Consider the following 13,738-nt stretch of genomic DNA (forward strand, 5'->3'; position numbering starts at 1 on the left):
TGGGACCCGGTCAGCTGTGGACCATCAGTCATCAGGTGCAGGGTTTTTCCAGGTGAATCTTACACTCACTCATGTCTGTACAGAGACCTGCAGGTCAGTTCAGAGACCTTCCTCCTCCGGGTTCCTCACCCTCTTCCACTTGGGAACTGGAGAGGAGGAGGAAGAAGGGAAAGGAGGAGACGAGTAGCATCAGATGAAAGTTGTGGCTCACGACCTCATTGACCACATCTTGATGGAAGGTTCACGACTGAAACCCTGAGCGTTCACCTCCTCCAGGTCCTGGAAGAGGCCTGTGGAGTGGAGGGTTCAGTTTGGACCTGGAAGCTGGAGGTTTCTGGAGCTGAGTTTTGGGTTTAGAGGCTTAGTTTTGAGGAAAGTGTTTTAGAAACTGAGGAGGAACTATAATATCTGTGTACAGTCCTACACCTGAGACATACTGTTACTGGACCAGAGTCCACTGGTCTTTAGTCTGAGCTTTGATCCTAAAAGGAGCAGACAGAGACCTGATGTTCCACTGATTCATTAGCAGAAAAATAAACAGACCTCTCTGCTGAGTTGTATCCCATTCCCACAGCTCCTCAAAACTGTGAGTGAGTCACACTGAGGGTGTGGAGGGAAACACAAAACCCTCATACAACCCAGAAGAGGGGCCCCCTCCTCCTGGAGGACTGAGATCTGGGATCAGAGCCAAGTGAGTGAGTCACCCAGAGACATGACTAACATTTATATGGAGAGTCAAATATCTAGCTTCACAGACATGATTTACATCCGAGTAAAGGAGAAAAATATTTATTTTATTTTAAAAATAAAACCAAATGTACAGACATCTGATAAAAAAAAGTGCACATGATGTTTCCAGTTTTCAGTACAGTGGTTTTAAATGTGTCTGCACTCACAGGTCTGACTGATCAATAATCAGTTTAACAGTGTGTGCTTAGTTCAGTTGAAGCTGCAGGAGTGTGTGAAGCTGCTGCGACAGACAAAACTAATTCATAAGAGAGAGGGCAGCCACATGATGAGGACTCAGCTACACACAGCTACACACAGCTACACACAGCTACACACAGCTACACACAGCTACACACAGCTACACACAGCTACACACACTCACTGCTGCTCCTTTAACCAACGGAGACACAACACAGGTGTTCTGATTTTGACTAAACAGGAATAACATTTACACATGGTCCTGCTTTAATGTGAACTGGTTGAAGCTCAGGAATAAAACAGTCTGATGATATTTTAGTTGCCGTTTGTGATCTGATATGAACGGAAGGGAAATGGTAAATGGACTGTTCTTATATAGAGCTTTTCTAGTCTTTTCGACCACTCAAAGTACAGATCACGGGAATCGAACCACCGACCTTCTGATTGGTGGGTGACTGCTCTGCCTCCTGAGCCACAGCTGCCCATGAAGGGAGTGTGTTAAATCTTCAGTGGTGAGCTTGGTAACACAGATGCCTACCAACCCAAGCTCTCGTGTTCAAGCTCCGCCCCAGACAAATATCAAACCCCTCCTGAGAAAAGCAATGATAATAATAATAACAGCAGAGGGCATTATGAACCGTTTACACTTTTTGCATTTTCACTACAATTGATCTTAGCACCACACAGTACCCTGTGGTCTTCAGCGGCACAACTGGCAGAGCAGTTAAATAGTATTACTGATTATAATATTAATAAAGATTTGAAGAGCAATAGTGTGAATGCGAACATTGATGTTTGGCACGCTGCTGCTGTAACAGAGCTAATTACAGCAGTCAAGTATTAATCCACTGAATCTGGGACAGGGTCAGTGTAGTTAGTGGGGGCCACTGGGGACCGATCTCCAGCTGTGTTGGTCGGGTCATGTGGTGCAGCACCGTTCTCCAGCATCGGAATCTGGGTCGAAGGTTCAGGTCCCTGCTCAGGTCTGTGGAGACAGGACAGTGTTGTTGTGCTGTTGCCATGGATTCAGTGAGTCTTGTTTGTTTCTGCTGAATTAGTCGCTTCCTGTCTGTAATGAACCATGAGTGTAACTCCAGACTCTTACCTAGTCTGCTGCCTGCTCCTCCTGTAATGTCTATACCAAACCACCCCCCCGATGATGAGGAGGAGGAGGAGGAGGAGGATGGCCACGGTGATGATGATGGTACTGCTCTGTCCTGTGTGAACATGTGAGACACAGAGGGAACAACAGTGATGAAGCTGCAGGGGAACATCAGACTCTGGTTTCAGGCTCAGGCCGAGCAGCCAGTTCTGCTGTGGCTGAGTCCAGGTGGACGGTACAGACCCAGGAGTCTGTCTGTTGGCAGCATTAGAGAGTGGAGTTTGATTCAGGCGACCACAGCCTCTGTAAAGTCTCTTCAAGGAGCTCTGTCTGAGTTACAGATGAACTACAGGCTCTGCACTGCAGTACTTGGACCATCACCACCTGTGCTTTAGGTAAACCTCTGACCTCTGACCTCAGATCTACACTGCAGTATTTCTAGCTGTACCTCAGTAAAGGACTGCAGTACTTGGACCATCACCACCTGTGCTTTAGGTAAACCTCTGACCTCTGACCTCTGACCTCAGATCTACACTGCAGTATTTCTAGCTGTACCTCAGTAAAGGACTGCAGTACTTGGAGCATCACCACCTGTGACACATTCCTGTTCTGTGACAAGAAAAGAGTGAAGGAGAAAAGTAAAAGCCTCTTACCATCAGAGGGGGGATCAGGACATCCTGCAGGGACAGAGACACAGATCACAGTCAGTCATCATGATCAGCTGAAGCTGTGCACACACTGTTTATAGCATCAGGTCAGGAACACACACGTTACTACTTTGAAGAGTAGGGACGCACCGATAGCAATACCAGGATCAGGTATCAGTCCGATACACTGTTCCTGTACTCGTACTCGTAGAAGTGTTCCGATACCTAAAAAACCAACACGACGCCGAGTTCAAAGAGTTTGCTAATAACGGCAGCAACAACCAGATCCCTAACCTCAGCTTCACCACTGATATTTGGACGAGCAGCGTTAGCCCGGTGTCCCTCATCAGTTTAACTGCACAGCAGACTGACGAGGATTTTACTCCGCGAAGAGTCGTCCTGCATGCAGAACAATTTAGGGCTTCCAAACATTCTGCCTTAGCCTGCTCCTGCCTTGAAGATATTCTGTTTGTTAAAAAAAGATGCAGTTGAATGCTAAAATATCAATAACAGTACTTTAACAGTACTTCTGTTTGAGTGAAATGTGTGGCAGTGCCATATATCATGGAATGTTCAAATGTCAGTCACAGCAACTTCTTACAGCCAGAGAATAAAACAATATCTGATGAAAATAAAACACGTTTTCAAGTAAATGTACTAAGTATAATGGCATTAATAAGTACTCATATCAGTACTCGGTATTGGCAAGTACAGAAATGTAAGTACTTGTACTTGTAATCGGATTGAAAAAATGTATTGGTGCATCCCTAGCGAAGAGACTGAGAATAAGTGGAGGAAAACTGAACCAGGAGCTGCTTACTGCTTCTCTGGATGTTGATGCTGACTCCGTCACCCTCCATCACCATCTCTACACCGTCCTCCAGCTGACGGCACACAGCATAGATGGTTTTCTGGAAGGTACAAACCCAGCAGGTGGAGGTAGGAGAGTGGTTGGAGCAGGGAGGGAGGGGGGTCTGTGGATCTCTCATCCAGAAATGACCACTGCCGTTTCTGTCGTCGTACAGCTTGGTGGCGTTTACTGCACCTGGGTCAGAGGTGTAGCAGGTGTAGACCATCCTGAGAGACTGAGAGGACGAGAGAGAAAAGACACACACACAGAGAGAGAGAGAGAGAGAGAGAGAGAGAGAGAGAGAGAGAGAGAGAGAGAGGATCATCAGGTGCAGGATGTATTTTTCCAGGTGAATCTTAACAGCACTCATCAGCAGGTCTGTGCAGAGGAGCTGGTCTCTGTACAGGTCAGGCTGCACTACAACACAGTTAGTGATGAAATGTTGTTATCTGACCACAATGAAAGGTAAAAGCTACAATGGAAACTACAAGAGTAGGTAAGCTAGGCTGAGCGACGCACACAGACGGGGCTGTGCTAATGCTAACAGACTCGCTATCGAGTCTGTGAAAAACGCCCAGGCGTCCTCCATATCTGAGGTAACGCTGGGAGAAAGGAGCTGTTTTAGCAGACGGACACATCTCTCTAACACGGACACTGTGTTTACAGGAGCGGAACAGCAAACACAAGCCATTCCCATGCCTCAGCGATAGACGCTAGGCTATATGCTAGGCTAAGCTAACAGCAGCAAGCAAGTTAGCTGAGAAAATGTCAAGACAGCAGGTAACAAATCACAATAATAAAGCTAACAAGGAATGAAACACCTGGCAGGACCGAGCAGGACTTAGCTACACACGGCAACACACCCCTTCTGTCCCGGTCTAACAGCAGTACTGTATGCCGGTCCCTAACAGGCAAGATTTCCGAAGCTATATGCTAGGCTAAGCTAACAACAACAAGCTACAATCTGAAGAAATGTCAAGACACATGCAGCAAATCAAAATAATACAAACACAGCAGCACAGAGAGCAGCAGGAAAAAGAAAGGGCGAATAAATCACGGTACATAGAAAATGAAGAGAGCAGGGAATCGATCAGCTGTCGGCCTCGGGAAGATCAGGAAAATGCCTTCACGGAGTTTTTAAACTAATGACGACGGTGTCGAAGTTAGCCACATTCACTTCCTCATGTTTCCGTACAAAATAAAAGTTCGTTTATGCAGCAAATGCGTTACTTTGCGCTGACTTATAGCTTTTATTCTGACAGGTTCCGGGCAGAGTTAAATGACTCTGTTCAGCTTCACACATCCGACACCTACACCGCCCACGCCCCCCTCACGGGCACAAAATTTGTTAAAGATAGTGGCTTAGCCGCACCTTCATTCCCTTTTTACCTGAATCCGTCTGCAGCCTCTTTAGAAAGGATCCCCTTCTGACTGGGAGCAAAAGGGGACACGGCTCAGGGAGGCTCAATCCTCACACTCCAACAAGTGGAAAGCAAATATTGGGTTCACCACTAGGTGAAGGATTTCATTAAATTTCTACAAGTTCGAAAGTTTATTCTGTGTAATTTGAAAGATCTTACCGGAGGACTGGCTGTTCCTCCAACTCCTTTACTTTACTTCATAAGACCCTCAGTAATCTCAGTGTAGATCATTCTGGATTCAATTCAGTTCCGGATCCTAATTGTTCAACTGTTTCATAGAATTTTCAAGCACCATCTACATCTGGAGCTACCATTTGATCCATTTCTTGACTGCCTGGGTGCCTCTGCATCTTGTAGGGTGAGGTCCGGGCGTATCGACCTGCCCTGGGAAAAGCTGTAGAGCTACAGTTTGTTATGACACAAACCTTAGTGTGTGTTATGCTCTCTCTCTGAACTCTTGTCCTTTTTCCCCCTAATTTATATTTTTTATTTATATAAGTTACACTTTTTATTTAATTTAGATTTAGATTTTCCTCTGTGAGGTTTACCGGTCTGTATTTTGTGTCCTATGGTAGTTAGTTAAAGACAGTTAGTTAAAAGCTAGATTATATTAATCTACTGTCTTCAGTGAGCCTGTGGTTATTGCAGGTCCTGCAGCAGGCTGCCTCTGGTTTTAGTTATTTTTGTCTTTAAACAGCAAATCCCTGCATTACATGTTGAATTATTGCTCACTGGGAAAAATTGTACTCACCCTGCGGATTTATCTCCTCTTCAATGTAAAATGTCAGTTGCAGCTCGGTTGTTTTAACCTGTGCAGCAGCTGGACTGGTCTCACTCCGTGGACTCACTCCGAAGTGACGAGCAGGGCGCGCGGCTGAGCTGATGAGGGAGCAGGAGGAATGTGACGCTCTCACCAACTGCAAGAACCGTCGCCATGTTTGTTCAACTCGCACTCCCTACTGTCGATGTAGAACAACCGGTTTTTGTGGCAGAATCGCACAACCTGGTGTCTGAGAAGAAGACCCAGACTGGACACGTCTCTGAGTCTCTGCTCTGGTTCACAACCAATAATAATCCGCTGAGAAACGTCTCAAACCAGCAGCAGCAGCGAGGAAACTGGAGAATCCTCCTGAGATAAAGCCATTTTCTGTTCAGAGACTGAGAGAAAATCCTCCACAAACATAACGTCCAAACTGAAAACCCCTGTTTTTAAACTGTAGAAATGATCCGGGTGTCTCTGTCAGAGCAGGAAGTCTCCACAAAGGCCGAAGCTGAGCAGTTAGTTGATGAAGAACTGCAGTCACACAAAGTCTACCGCAGACTCAGAGTGGAAAATATGCGTCATCGCAACGGACACAGCTCCTCCCCCACTTCCGGATTCGTTTTTGTGTCTCCACACACTGCACCTCTCACTGCAGACCCTCCCCATGACCCCTCTCCATTTAAGGACTGAGGTGACTAAACACGGGAAACATGGCTGACATTTATCTGGTCTTTCTATCTTTTTCAATCAGCTGCTACAACAATGTAAATTTCCCCATTGTGGGACTAATAAAGGATTATCTTATCTTATCTTATCTCTTTGATTTGTCTCATTTAAGACGCTGTCTTTAAGCCAGCAGGGTGACATGCCATATGGGATACAGAAAAAATATTTAAAACTATGACAAAATTCAGAAGGTTCTTCAAACGTATCCTAAAATGTGTGTGGCCCCTGGAGCCTCACAGGTGAGCACTGACAAAGCTAATTCTAGCTAAAAGAATATCTCATTTCTTCTATTAGCCTGTGATTGTTTCAGACGCAGGGTTTCCTCTGCTGAGTGTGAGGCAGTTTACTAAAACCAACAAACCAGAGACACAGCACGAGATGACTTTTAACTTGGATTCATCTCTTCATCAGTGACCTCCTGCCCTGCTCCTCTGGCTCTGACAGCCAGAGACAGGTTACTCACCCTGGGCTGCAGCTCTGTCTCCTCCTCAGTGAAAGGTTTGCTGCTGGTTGGTTGGTGCAGCTGCTGTTGAAGAAAGAAGCAGTGAAGCTCTCAGCGATGAAAAACAAGTGATGGGAGAGAGAGAGAGAGAGAGAGGATAGTAGGAGGTGGGGCAGGAAAACTGAGGAGGTTTATAAAGTTCCTTTAGTCTCTCAGCCCCCTGATGATGCAGGTCCACATCAACAAAGGCTCGATGAGGACCTCTGCTGAGACCAAACCAAACCCTGGACCTGACCTGATGGAATAAGATACAGGCTGTTCGGTCCATTCAAACCTCTGATTGTGTGTTGGTTCCTAAAGTGTATCAGTGTGCTGCTCTCTGTGTGTGTTGTTAATAAAGTTTGTTTTAAAAGTTTAGTGTAAGTGCAGTCGAACTTCTTATGACCTCTCCTTCACCTCTCTTCTTGACTTCATGACCTTTCTTTCTTTCTTTCTTTTTACTTTTCTACCGCAGCGGAAGTTGGCATTAGTATCTTGGCAACAGTAACTAGGAGGCGGAGCTTAGCGGAAGCCTAACGTCTCAAGCTCCCAGTGATCGCGAGACACGGCGAGATCGCGAGAACAATAAGTGGCGACGGCATACGTTCAGTGAGGTACGGGACGTGGACCATACAACAACAACATTTCAGAAAACGTAAAGGGTGGGGACAATAGCTCTTCTTTGTGATTGGACAGAATCCCTGTCAAGAGTTTATCCAGTGATGTGTTCACGGTCCGTGGGTGATAGAATTGAGCATAAGGTCCCCAGATTGATCATAGAGAGAGAAAATGAGTGTGTAGGTTATACAGTGAGGGCACGTTTTACAACGTTTGATTAATTCATGTGCACGAGATCAGTTCATAGTTTATAGTTTATACAGAGAAGCATCACAACAGACTAGACACTGTGTCTGTACCTAAGTTAAGTCATTAACATAAATATAAGCTAAGAGAAGAGAGTGGAGGTCAGTGTTGATATCCTGCTGACCATCAATACATTAACACAAGGGAAACACTGGCAGAAGGACACAGATGGCAGCAGAGTGAGATCAGATCAGAAACCAGTGGTTTTTACACGTTACTACTTTATTGTTGAGAAGTTCAGTGAAGAGACGATGAAAATAACTGGAGGAAAACTGAACCAGGAGCTGCTCACTGCTTTCTTTCTGTCTGTCTGTCTTTCTTTCGTAGTATCTGTACTTCCATATATTGTATTTTTTGGGCTCATGTTTAGGTTAACAGCTGGGAACATAAACATGAGTTGTATGTTGGATGGTGATGATGTGAAGATGATGAAGAGGTCTCTGACTCGGAATTTTACATGCTTTGTATCCAAATGAATTTATCCTATATACTTGATGGAATTAGTCTGTAGCTTTAGTTGTACTGTTTCACTCATCAAGGATGATCTGATGAAATTTCCATAACATAAATTCCAAACATCAGTGTATAGGTTAACTATCTTCATGATCTATAGGAGATGTGGTATATTAGATGGTGATGTTGATGAAGAGAAGATCTCCGCTGACACTGTCTTACTTGTATATAGAAGTTTATTACAAAGAAGTCCAGCATCAAAACAAGCACTGCAGTATCCTGTGAGAGGATCCGAGCCAATATGGATCTCTCTACCTACCAGCTCTAAACACCAGTATATATATGTTAGCTGTTTTCATGATCCATAGGAAACATCTGGACCTCATTCAATGACCTCAAACAGAGGGAAGGAAGGGAGAGAAAACCCTCACCTTTAACCCCTACTAGTTTAGGTTTCACATTCTTGACCCTTATCCTAAACATGAACGCCAAAGGTTAACATACATAGAATTTCAAACATTCTTAAGAGTAGAAACATATGTAGACCTTCAGACACTACAGAGACAGTCCTCACTCAATGACCTCTTACTCCAAGAAACAGAGAGGAAGGAGGGAGCCTCCTCTCCCTGACACCTACAGATTTATGTCCAGGGCTAACAGAAACCATGTGAGAACAGAAACCATATATGGGCCTTCAGAGGAGAGGAAGCCTCCCTCCCTGCCTCCTCTCTGTTTATCTTGGAATAAGGGGTCATTGAGTGAGGTCCGGATGTCTCGCTACTGCACTGCTTGATTTGATGCTGGACTCCTCTGTGGTAAACTTCTTTACACAAGCAGGAGGCGAGATCAAGAACAATGAGTGGTGACGGCACACGGGACGTGGACCAGGACCACAAGAAGTCCGGGATGGAGGAGGAGGAGGACCAGAACACGGACCACCGGAGCAACGAACCCGCCGGGAACTCTGCGCTGCCGGTTAGTGTTCCGTGTTGGATCCGTTAGGTCGGACTCACCGATGATACTCCGACTGAACAGTCAGTAAAAGTAGTGTTACTGTTAGCAAACAACAGCTGTGTAACGCCAACAGGTCGCTAACAACCAGGAATAACTTACAGGTCGTTTTTAAAGACAAAGCGTCGAAGAGGTTGTTGCGTCAGTGAGCTGTTCACTGGTGTCGAAGGAATCAGAACACGATCTGAGCAGGGTCAGGGAATCTACTGAGCAGACGACCCTGAGCTGCTCCAGGCAGTTTTAGATCTGAGATATATTTACAAGATTAGAATATGTGCTGGAAAATAACATGTGTCGGGTCAGAATGAGCAGAAAAACGGGAAATCAGGGGCGGTGCCAGAACACCACAAGAATGTGCTCACGACTCCCCCCGCATAGTTTATATGGAACAAAAGGGATGTTTGTTATTTAGTATCTGAATGTCCATTTTTGTTGCTATTCTCTTGGAAGGTCTGAGGATTCACATGGTTTCTGTTTGTTGGGGTTGTTAAAGTGTTGGAACAAGAGGTCATTGAGTGAGGACTGGATGTTTCCCTATAGATCATGAAGATGTAATATAATTTGTCAACAGGTATGCAAAGAGTGAAGTGCCTTTAACAGAAAGAGTACTGCAATAAGCTGACTTTAAAGAAATATTATGTGGATTTGGTATTGTGGTGTATTTGATGGTGATCATGTGAAGATGATGAAGAGAAGATCTCCGCTGACACTGACTTACTTGTATATAGAAGTTTATTACAAAGAAGTCCAGCATCAAAACAAGCACTGCAGTATCCTGTGAGAGGATCCGAGCCAATATGGATCTCTCTGCCTACCAGCTCTAAACACCAGTATATATATGTTAGCTGTTTTCATGATCCATAGGAAACATCTGGACCTCATTCAATGACCTCAAACAGAGGGAAGGAAGGGAAGCCCCTCACCTCTGACACCTACAGGTTTATGTTTCACAAATATACATTCTTATCTATCAACGTAAACATGAACCCAAAGACTAATGTAAACATAGATGAATTCTTAAAGGAGTGAAAACATATGTAAACCGTTCAGACATTCCAAAAGAGTAAAAACATACATGAAACACTGTGGACACCACAATAGTTTCTTTTTTACACACACACACACACACACACATATATATATATGTATATATATATTGCACCACTTTCATTTCATACATTCTGTATATTTGTTTATTTGTTGGCTTTGTTTCCTTTTTTACTATTACACATGTATCATATGAATGTTGTCAAAGAAATCTTTTATTATAATCTCTGTGTGTGATTTCCTGTTTTTCTGGTCACTCTGAGCCGACATCTTTTTTTTCCACCACACAGGTGTGTTTTATTTTGTATGTGATAAACACACAACCAACAAAGAAGACTGTAACTTTATGTTATTAGTATAATGCAGATTCCTGTCAGAGCTCAGAAAACTTATCAAACAGAACAATTAGAGTCTTTAGACCTGAGACCTGAGGTTTGAGGTAAACTTTTGTAAACTTTTACAAGATAAAGAGTACGGTCTAGACCTGCTCTATATGTACAGAGCCTCGAGATAACTTCTGTTGTGAATTGGTGCTATATAAATAAAATTTGATTTGATTTGAGGTCTGTCGTCCAGTTCCCTGACACATGACCTGAGACCTCACAGTATTTAAATATTTATGGTATAGCCTATAATACTGTTTTATCTGATGGTTTAAACAACTTGTTCCATCATGAGATTTAATCCTCTCTCTCTTTTGTTTTTCTGTCTTTCTGACACTACAGAGGCAGAGACCCAAGAAGAAACATCGGAGAGTTCACACTAAAGAGAAGCGATACAGCTGTGAGCAGTGTGGGAAGGCTTTTACAACCTCAGGTAATTTAAAGGTCCACCAATACGTCCACTCTGGAGAGAAACCATACAGCTGTGAGCAGTGTGGGAAGGCTTTTACAACCTCAGACAATTTAAAAATCCACCAACGCGTTCACACTGGAGAGAAACCATACCGCTGTGAGCAGTGTGGGAAAGCCTTTGCGAGGACATGTAGTTTGAAAATCCACGAACGCATTCACACTGGAGAGAAACCGTACAGCTGTGAGGAGTGTGGGAAGACTTTTACAACCTCAGGTAATTTAAAGATCCACCAATATGTCCACACTGGGGATGGAGAGAAACCGTTCAGCTGTGAGCAGTGCGGAAAGACTTTTACAACTTCTTCAAATTTAATACGCCACCAACACAGTCACGCTGGAGAGAAACCGTTCAGTTGTGAGCAGTGTGGGAAGAAGTTTGCAAGACTGTGTCACCTACAAAGACATCAGCGTATTCATACAGGAGAGAAACCGTTCAGCTGTGACCAGTGTGGGAAATCTTTTGCTAGATTAGGTCATTTAAAAGTCCATAAACTCGTTCACACGGGAGAAAAGCCATACAGGTGTGATCAGTGTGGAGCAGCATTTAGAACAGCACCCTACCTAAAACTCCACAAACGCTCCCACGCTGTGGAAAAACCCTACAGCTTGTGACCAATGTGGGAAAGGGTTTTCACTGCTTTGTAGTTTAACATATCACAAACGCACTCACACCGGACAGAAACCGTATGGCTGTGGGCAATGTGGAGCTTTTTTCTCTCAGTTAGGGAGTCTGAGAATCCACCAGCGTGTTCACACTAGAGAGAAATCGTATGGCTGTGGGCAATGTGGAGCTTTTTTCTCTCAGTTAGGGAGTCTGAAAAACCACCAGCGTGTTCACACTGGAGAGAAACCGTATGGCTGTGGGCAATGTGGAGCTTTTTTCTCTCAGTTAGGGAGTCTGAAAAGCCACCAGCTTGTTCATGCTGGAAAGAAACGAAACAGCTGTGACCACTGTGGGAAAGGCTTTCAGAAGTGCAAGTCAACTGAAAATCCACCAACGTGCCCACACCAGTTAGCAACACGTGGAGCCGGGGCCGCCATTTTCCAATAATCGCTCTAATATCACCATTCTGATGGCGTTAGCTTCAGGGAGGTTAGCGTTAATTCTGAAAATGTACCGGTTTAAGCCTAAGACGTATAAAATCTAAAATCGTTTCCGCAGCATGTGCTGTTTAAATCCCTGTCTTCTATAACTAATTAAGTAATTCTCCTAATACACTAGTTTTTAGTTGTGACAATATTAGCCAGTAATTTAGTGATAGCAATAGCAACATTTAAACACAACTGTCTTAAAGTGTGACAGCATTTAAAAGATTTCCATAAAGTGCAAAAGGAGGCTGAAGAAAAACAAAGATCACGCCCAGAGAGTGGAGCGAGAGGCTCGGCAGGTCCCTGGGTGAGACCAAATGTTCTCATTCCCATGACGGCCTCAGTACGATAAAATCAGTATCGAGGTAAAAGTTGGTTCAGTTGGGGAGTTGAGGCCACACCATCAAAAGACTTAAGTGCTGAAACTGTTGTGAAATTCCTGGTAAGAGGTCCCTTTAAAGGACCCCTACTTTAGCTCGGAGCAGAAGGTGGAGAAACCTGTAGAGCCAGGAGACCTTGTGTATATCAAGGTGTTCTGGAGGAAGTGGCATCAACCACACTGGGAAGGACCACATCAGGTGGTCAGAGATACACCGACTGCTGCTTGGAATCATTAGAACCACTGCTTCGGAAGTGGAAAAGGATGACAAACATGGAGGCGGGAGCAGAACAGGACGGGGTGCAGTCGATGAGGCCAGAGTTAGTAGGTAGAAGATTGACCTGTGAACACTGCACCGTCACAAACAGCATGAACACTGCATGACTGCTGAATGAGGAGCCTTAGCAGTTAAAGCTGGTGTAACCACAGTAATAGAGCTGGTTGTCATTGGCTCCATACATTGTTGCATCATACCCATCATTGGGAGGTGGATCCAGGGGGAGCGGGATAGACGAGCAGCACTGGATACTGGACTGCAAATGGCTCGGTTGGGACTCACTGACTGAGATTCTGGACTGTGTGTCTTGCCTTTTTATTTCTCTCTCACACTCAGACGGATTCAGGATGTGGACTGTGAGAGCGTTCGAGGTTGCAGCTGTTTTTCACACAGTGAACAAGTTCTGTTATTACTTTTTGATGTTATAAGACGCTGAGGAAGACACCTGGGGTGTACGCCGAACGCTGCCCCTAACCTCCAGCTGCACACACATCATGCTACTTATTTACCTTCAACACCACATGTGACATTATCTGTTTGTCTTTATATTCACATCAAGTTATTTTGTTTTAACATTTAGCGTTATGTTCTGTTTGTTATATGTTGGTCATCATATCATCAGTTATTGTGATTCATAACTACTGTTATCATTTTGTGTGTTCGCTCATATCCCCAGGATTCGTGATCAGTGGGGTTTGACTGGTAGATGCACATATTACAACTCATGTTCTCACAGTAATAACCAGTTAGTAGTTCTCTTAACAAACAGCATGGGATCAAGAGGTGGATTGAAAATGCCTCGTTCTCAGTGGAGCTGTGGTGTCACTGCTCAGATCGTTTCTGGCTG

General features: G+C 44.4%; 1 protein-coding gene across 1 annotated transcript; it reads left to right on the forward strand.

Moving 5' to 3' along the window:
* The first annotated feature begins 8,268 nt into the window (after positions 1 to 8,268).
* On the forward strand, positions 8,269 to 11,904 carry LOC108883350 (zinc finger protein 239). The gene is made up of 2 exons (XM_018676347.2): positions 8,269 to 9,209; positions 11,018 to 11,904. Exons 1-2 carry the CDS (start codon positions 9,090 to 9,092, stop codon positions 11,756 to 11,758), a joined length of 861 nt encoding a protein of 286 aa, XP_018531863.1. The 5' UTR covers positions 8,269 to 9,089; the 3' UTR covers positions 11,759 to 11,904.
* Positions 11,905 to 13,738: the final 1,834 nt, after the last annotated feature.

This window comes from Lates calcarifer, linkage group LG17 (genome assembly GCF_001640805.2).
Source record: "Lates calcarifer isolate ASB-BC8 linkage group LG17, TLL_Latcal_v3, whole genome shotgun sequence".
NCBI classification, from domain to species: Eukaryota; Metazoa; Chordata; class Actinopteri; family Centropomidae; genus Lates; species Lates calcarifer.

What these genes read in the sequence shown, in the direction of transcription:
- LOC108883350 (XM_018676347.2), top strand. Translation starts at nt 9,090, where the DNA reads ATGAGTGGTGACGGCACACGGGACGTGGACCAGGACCACAAGAAGTCC. An exon ending in CCGGGAACTCTGCGCTGCCG is followed by an intron (nt 9,210 to 11,017) that starts GTTAGTGTTCCG and finishes CTGACACTACAG; the next exon opens with AGGCAGAGACCCAAGAAGAA.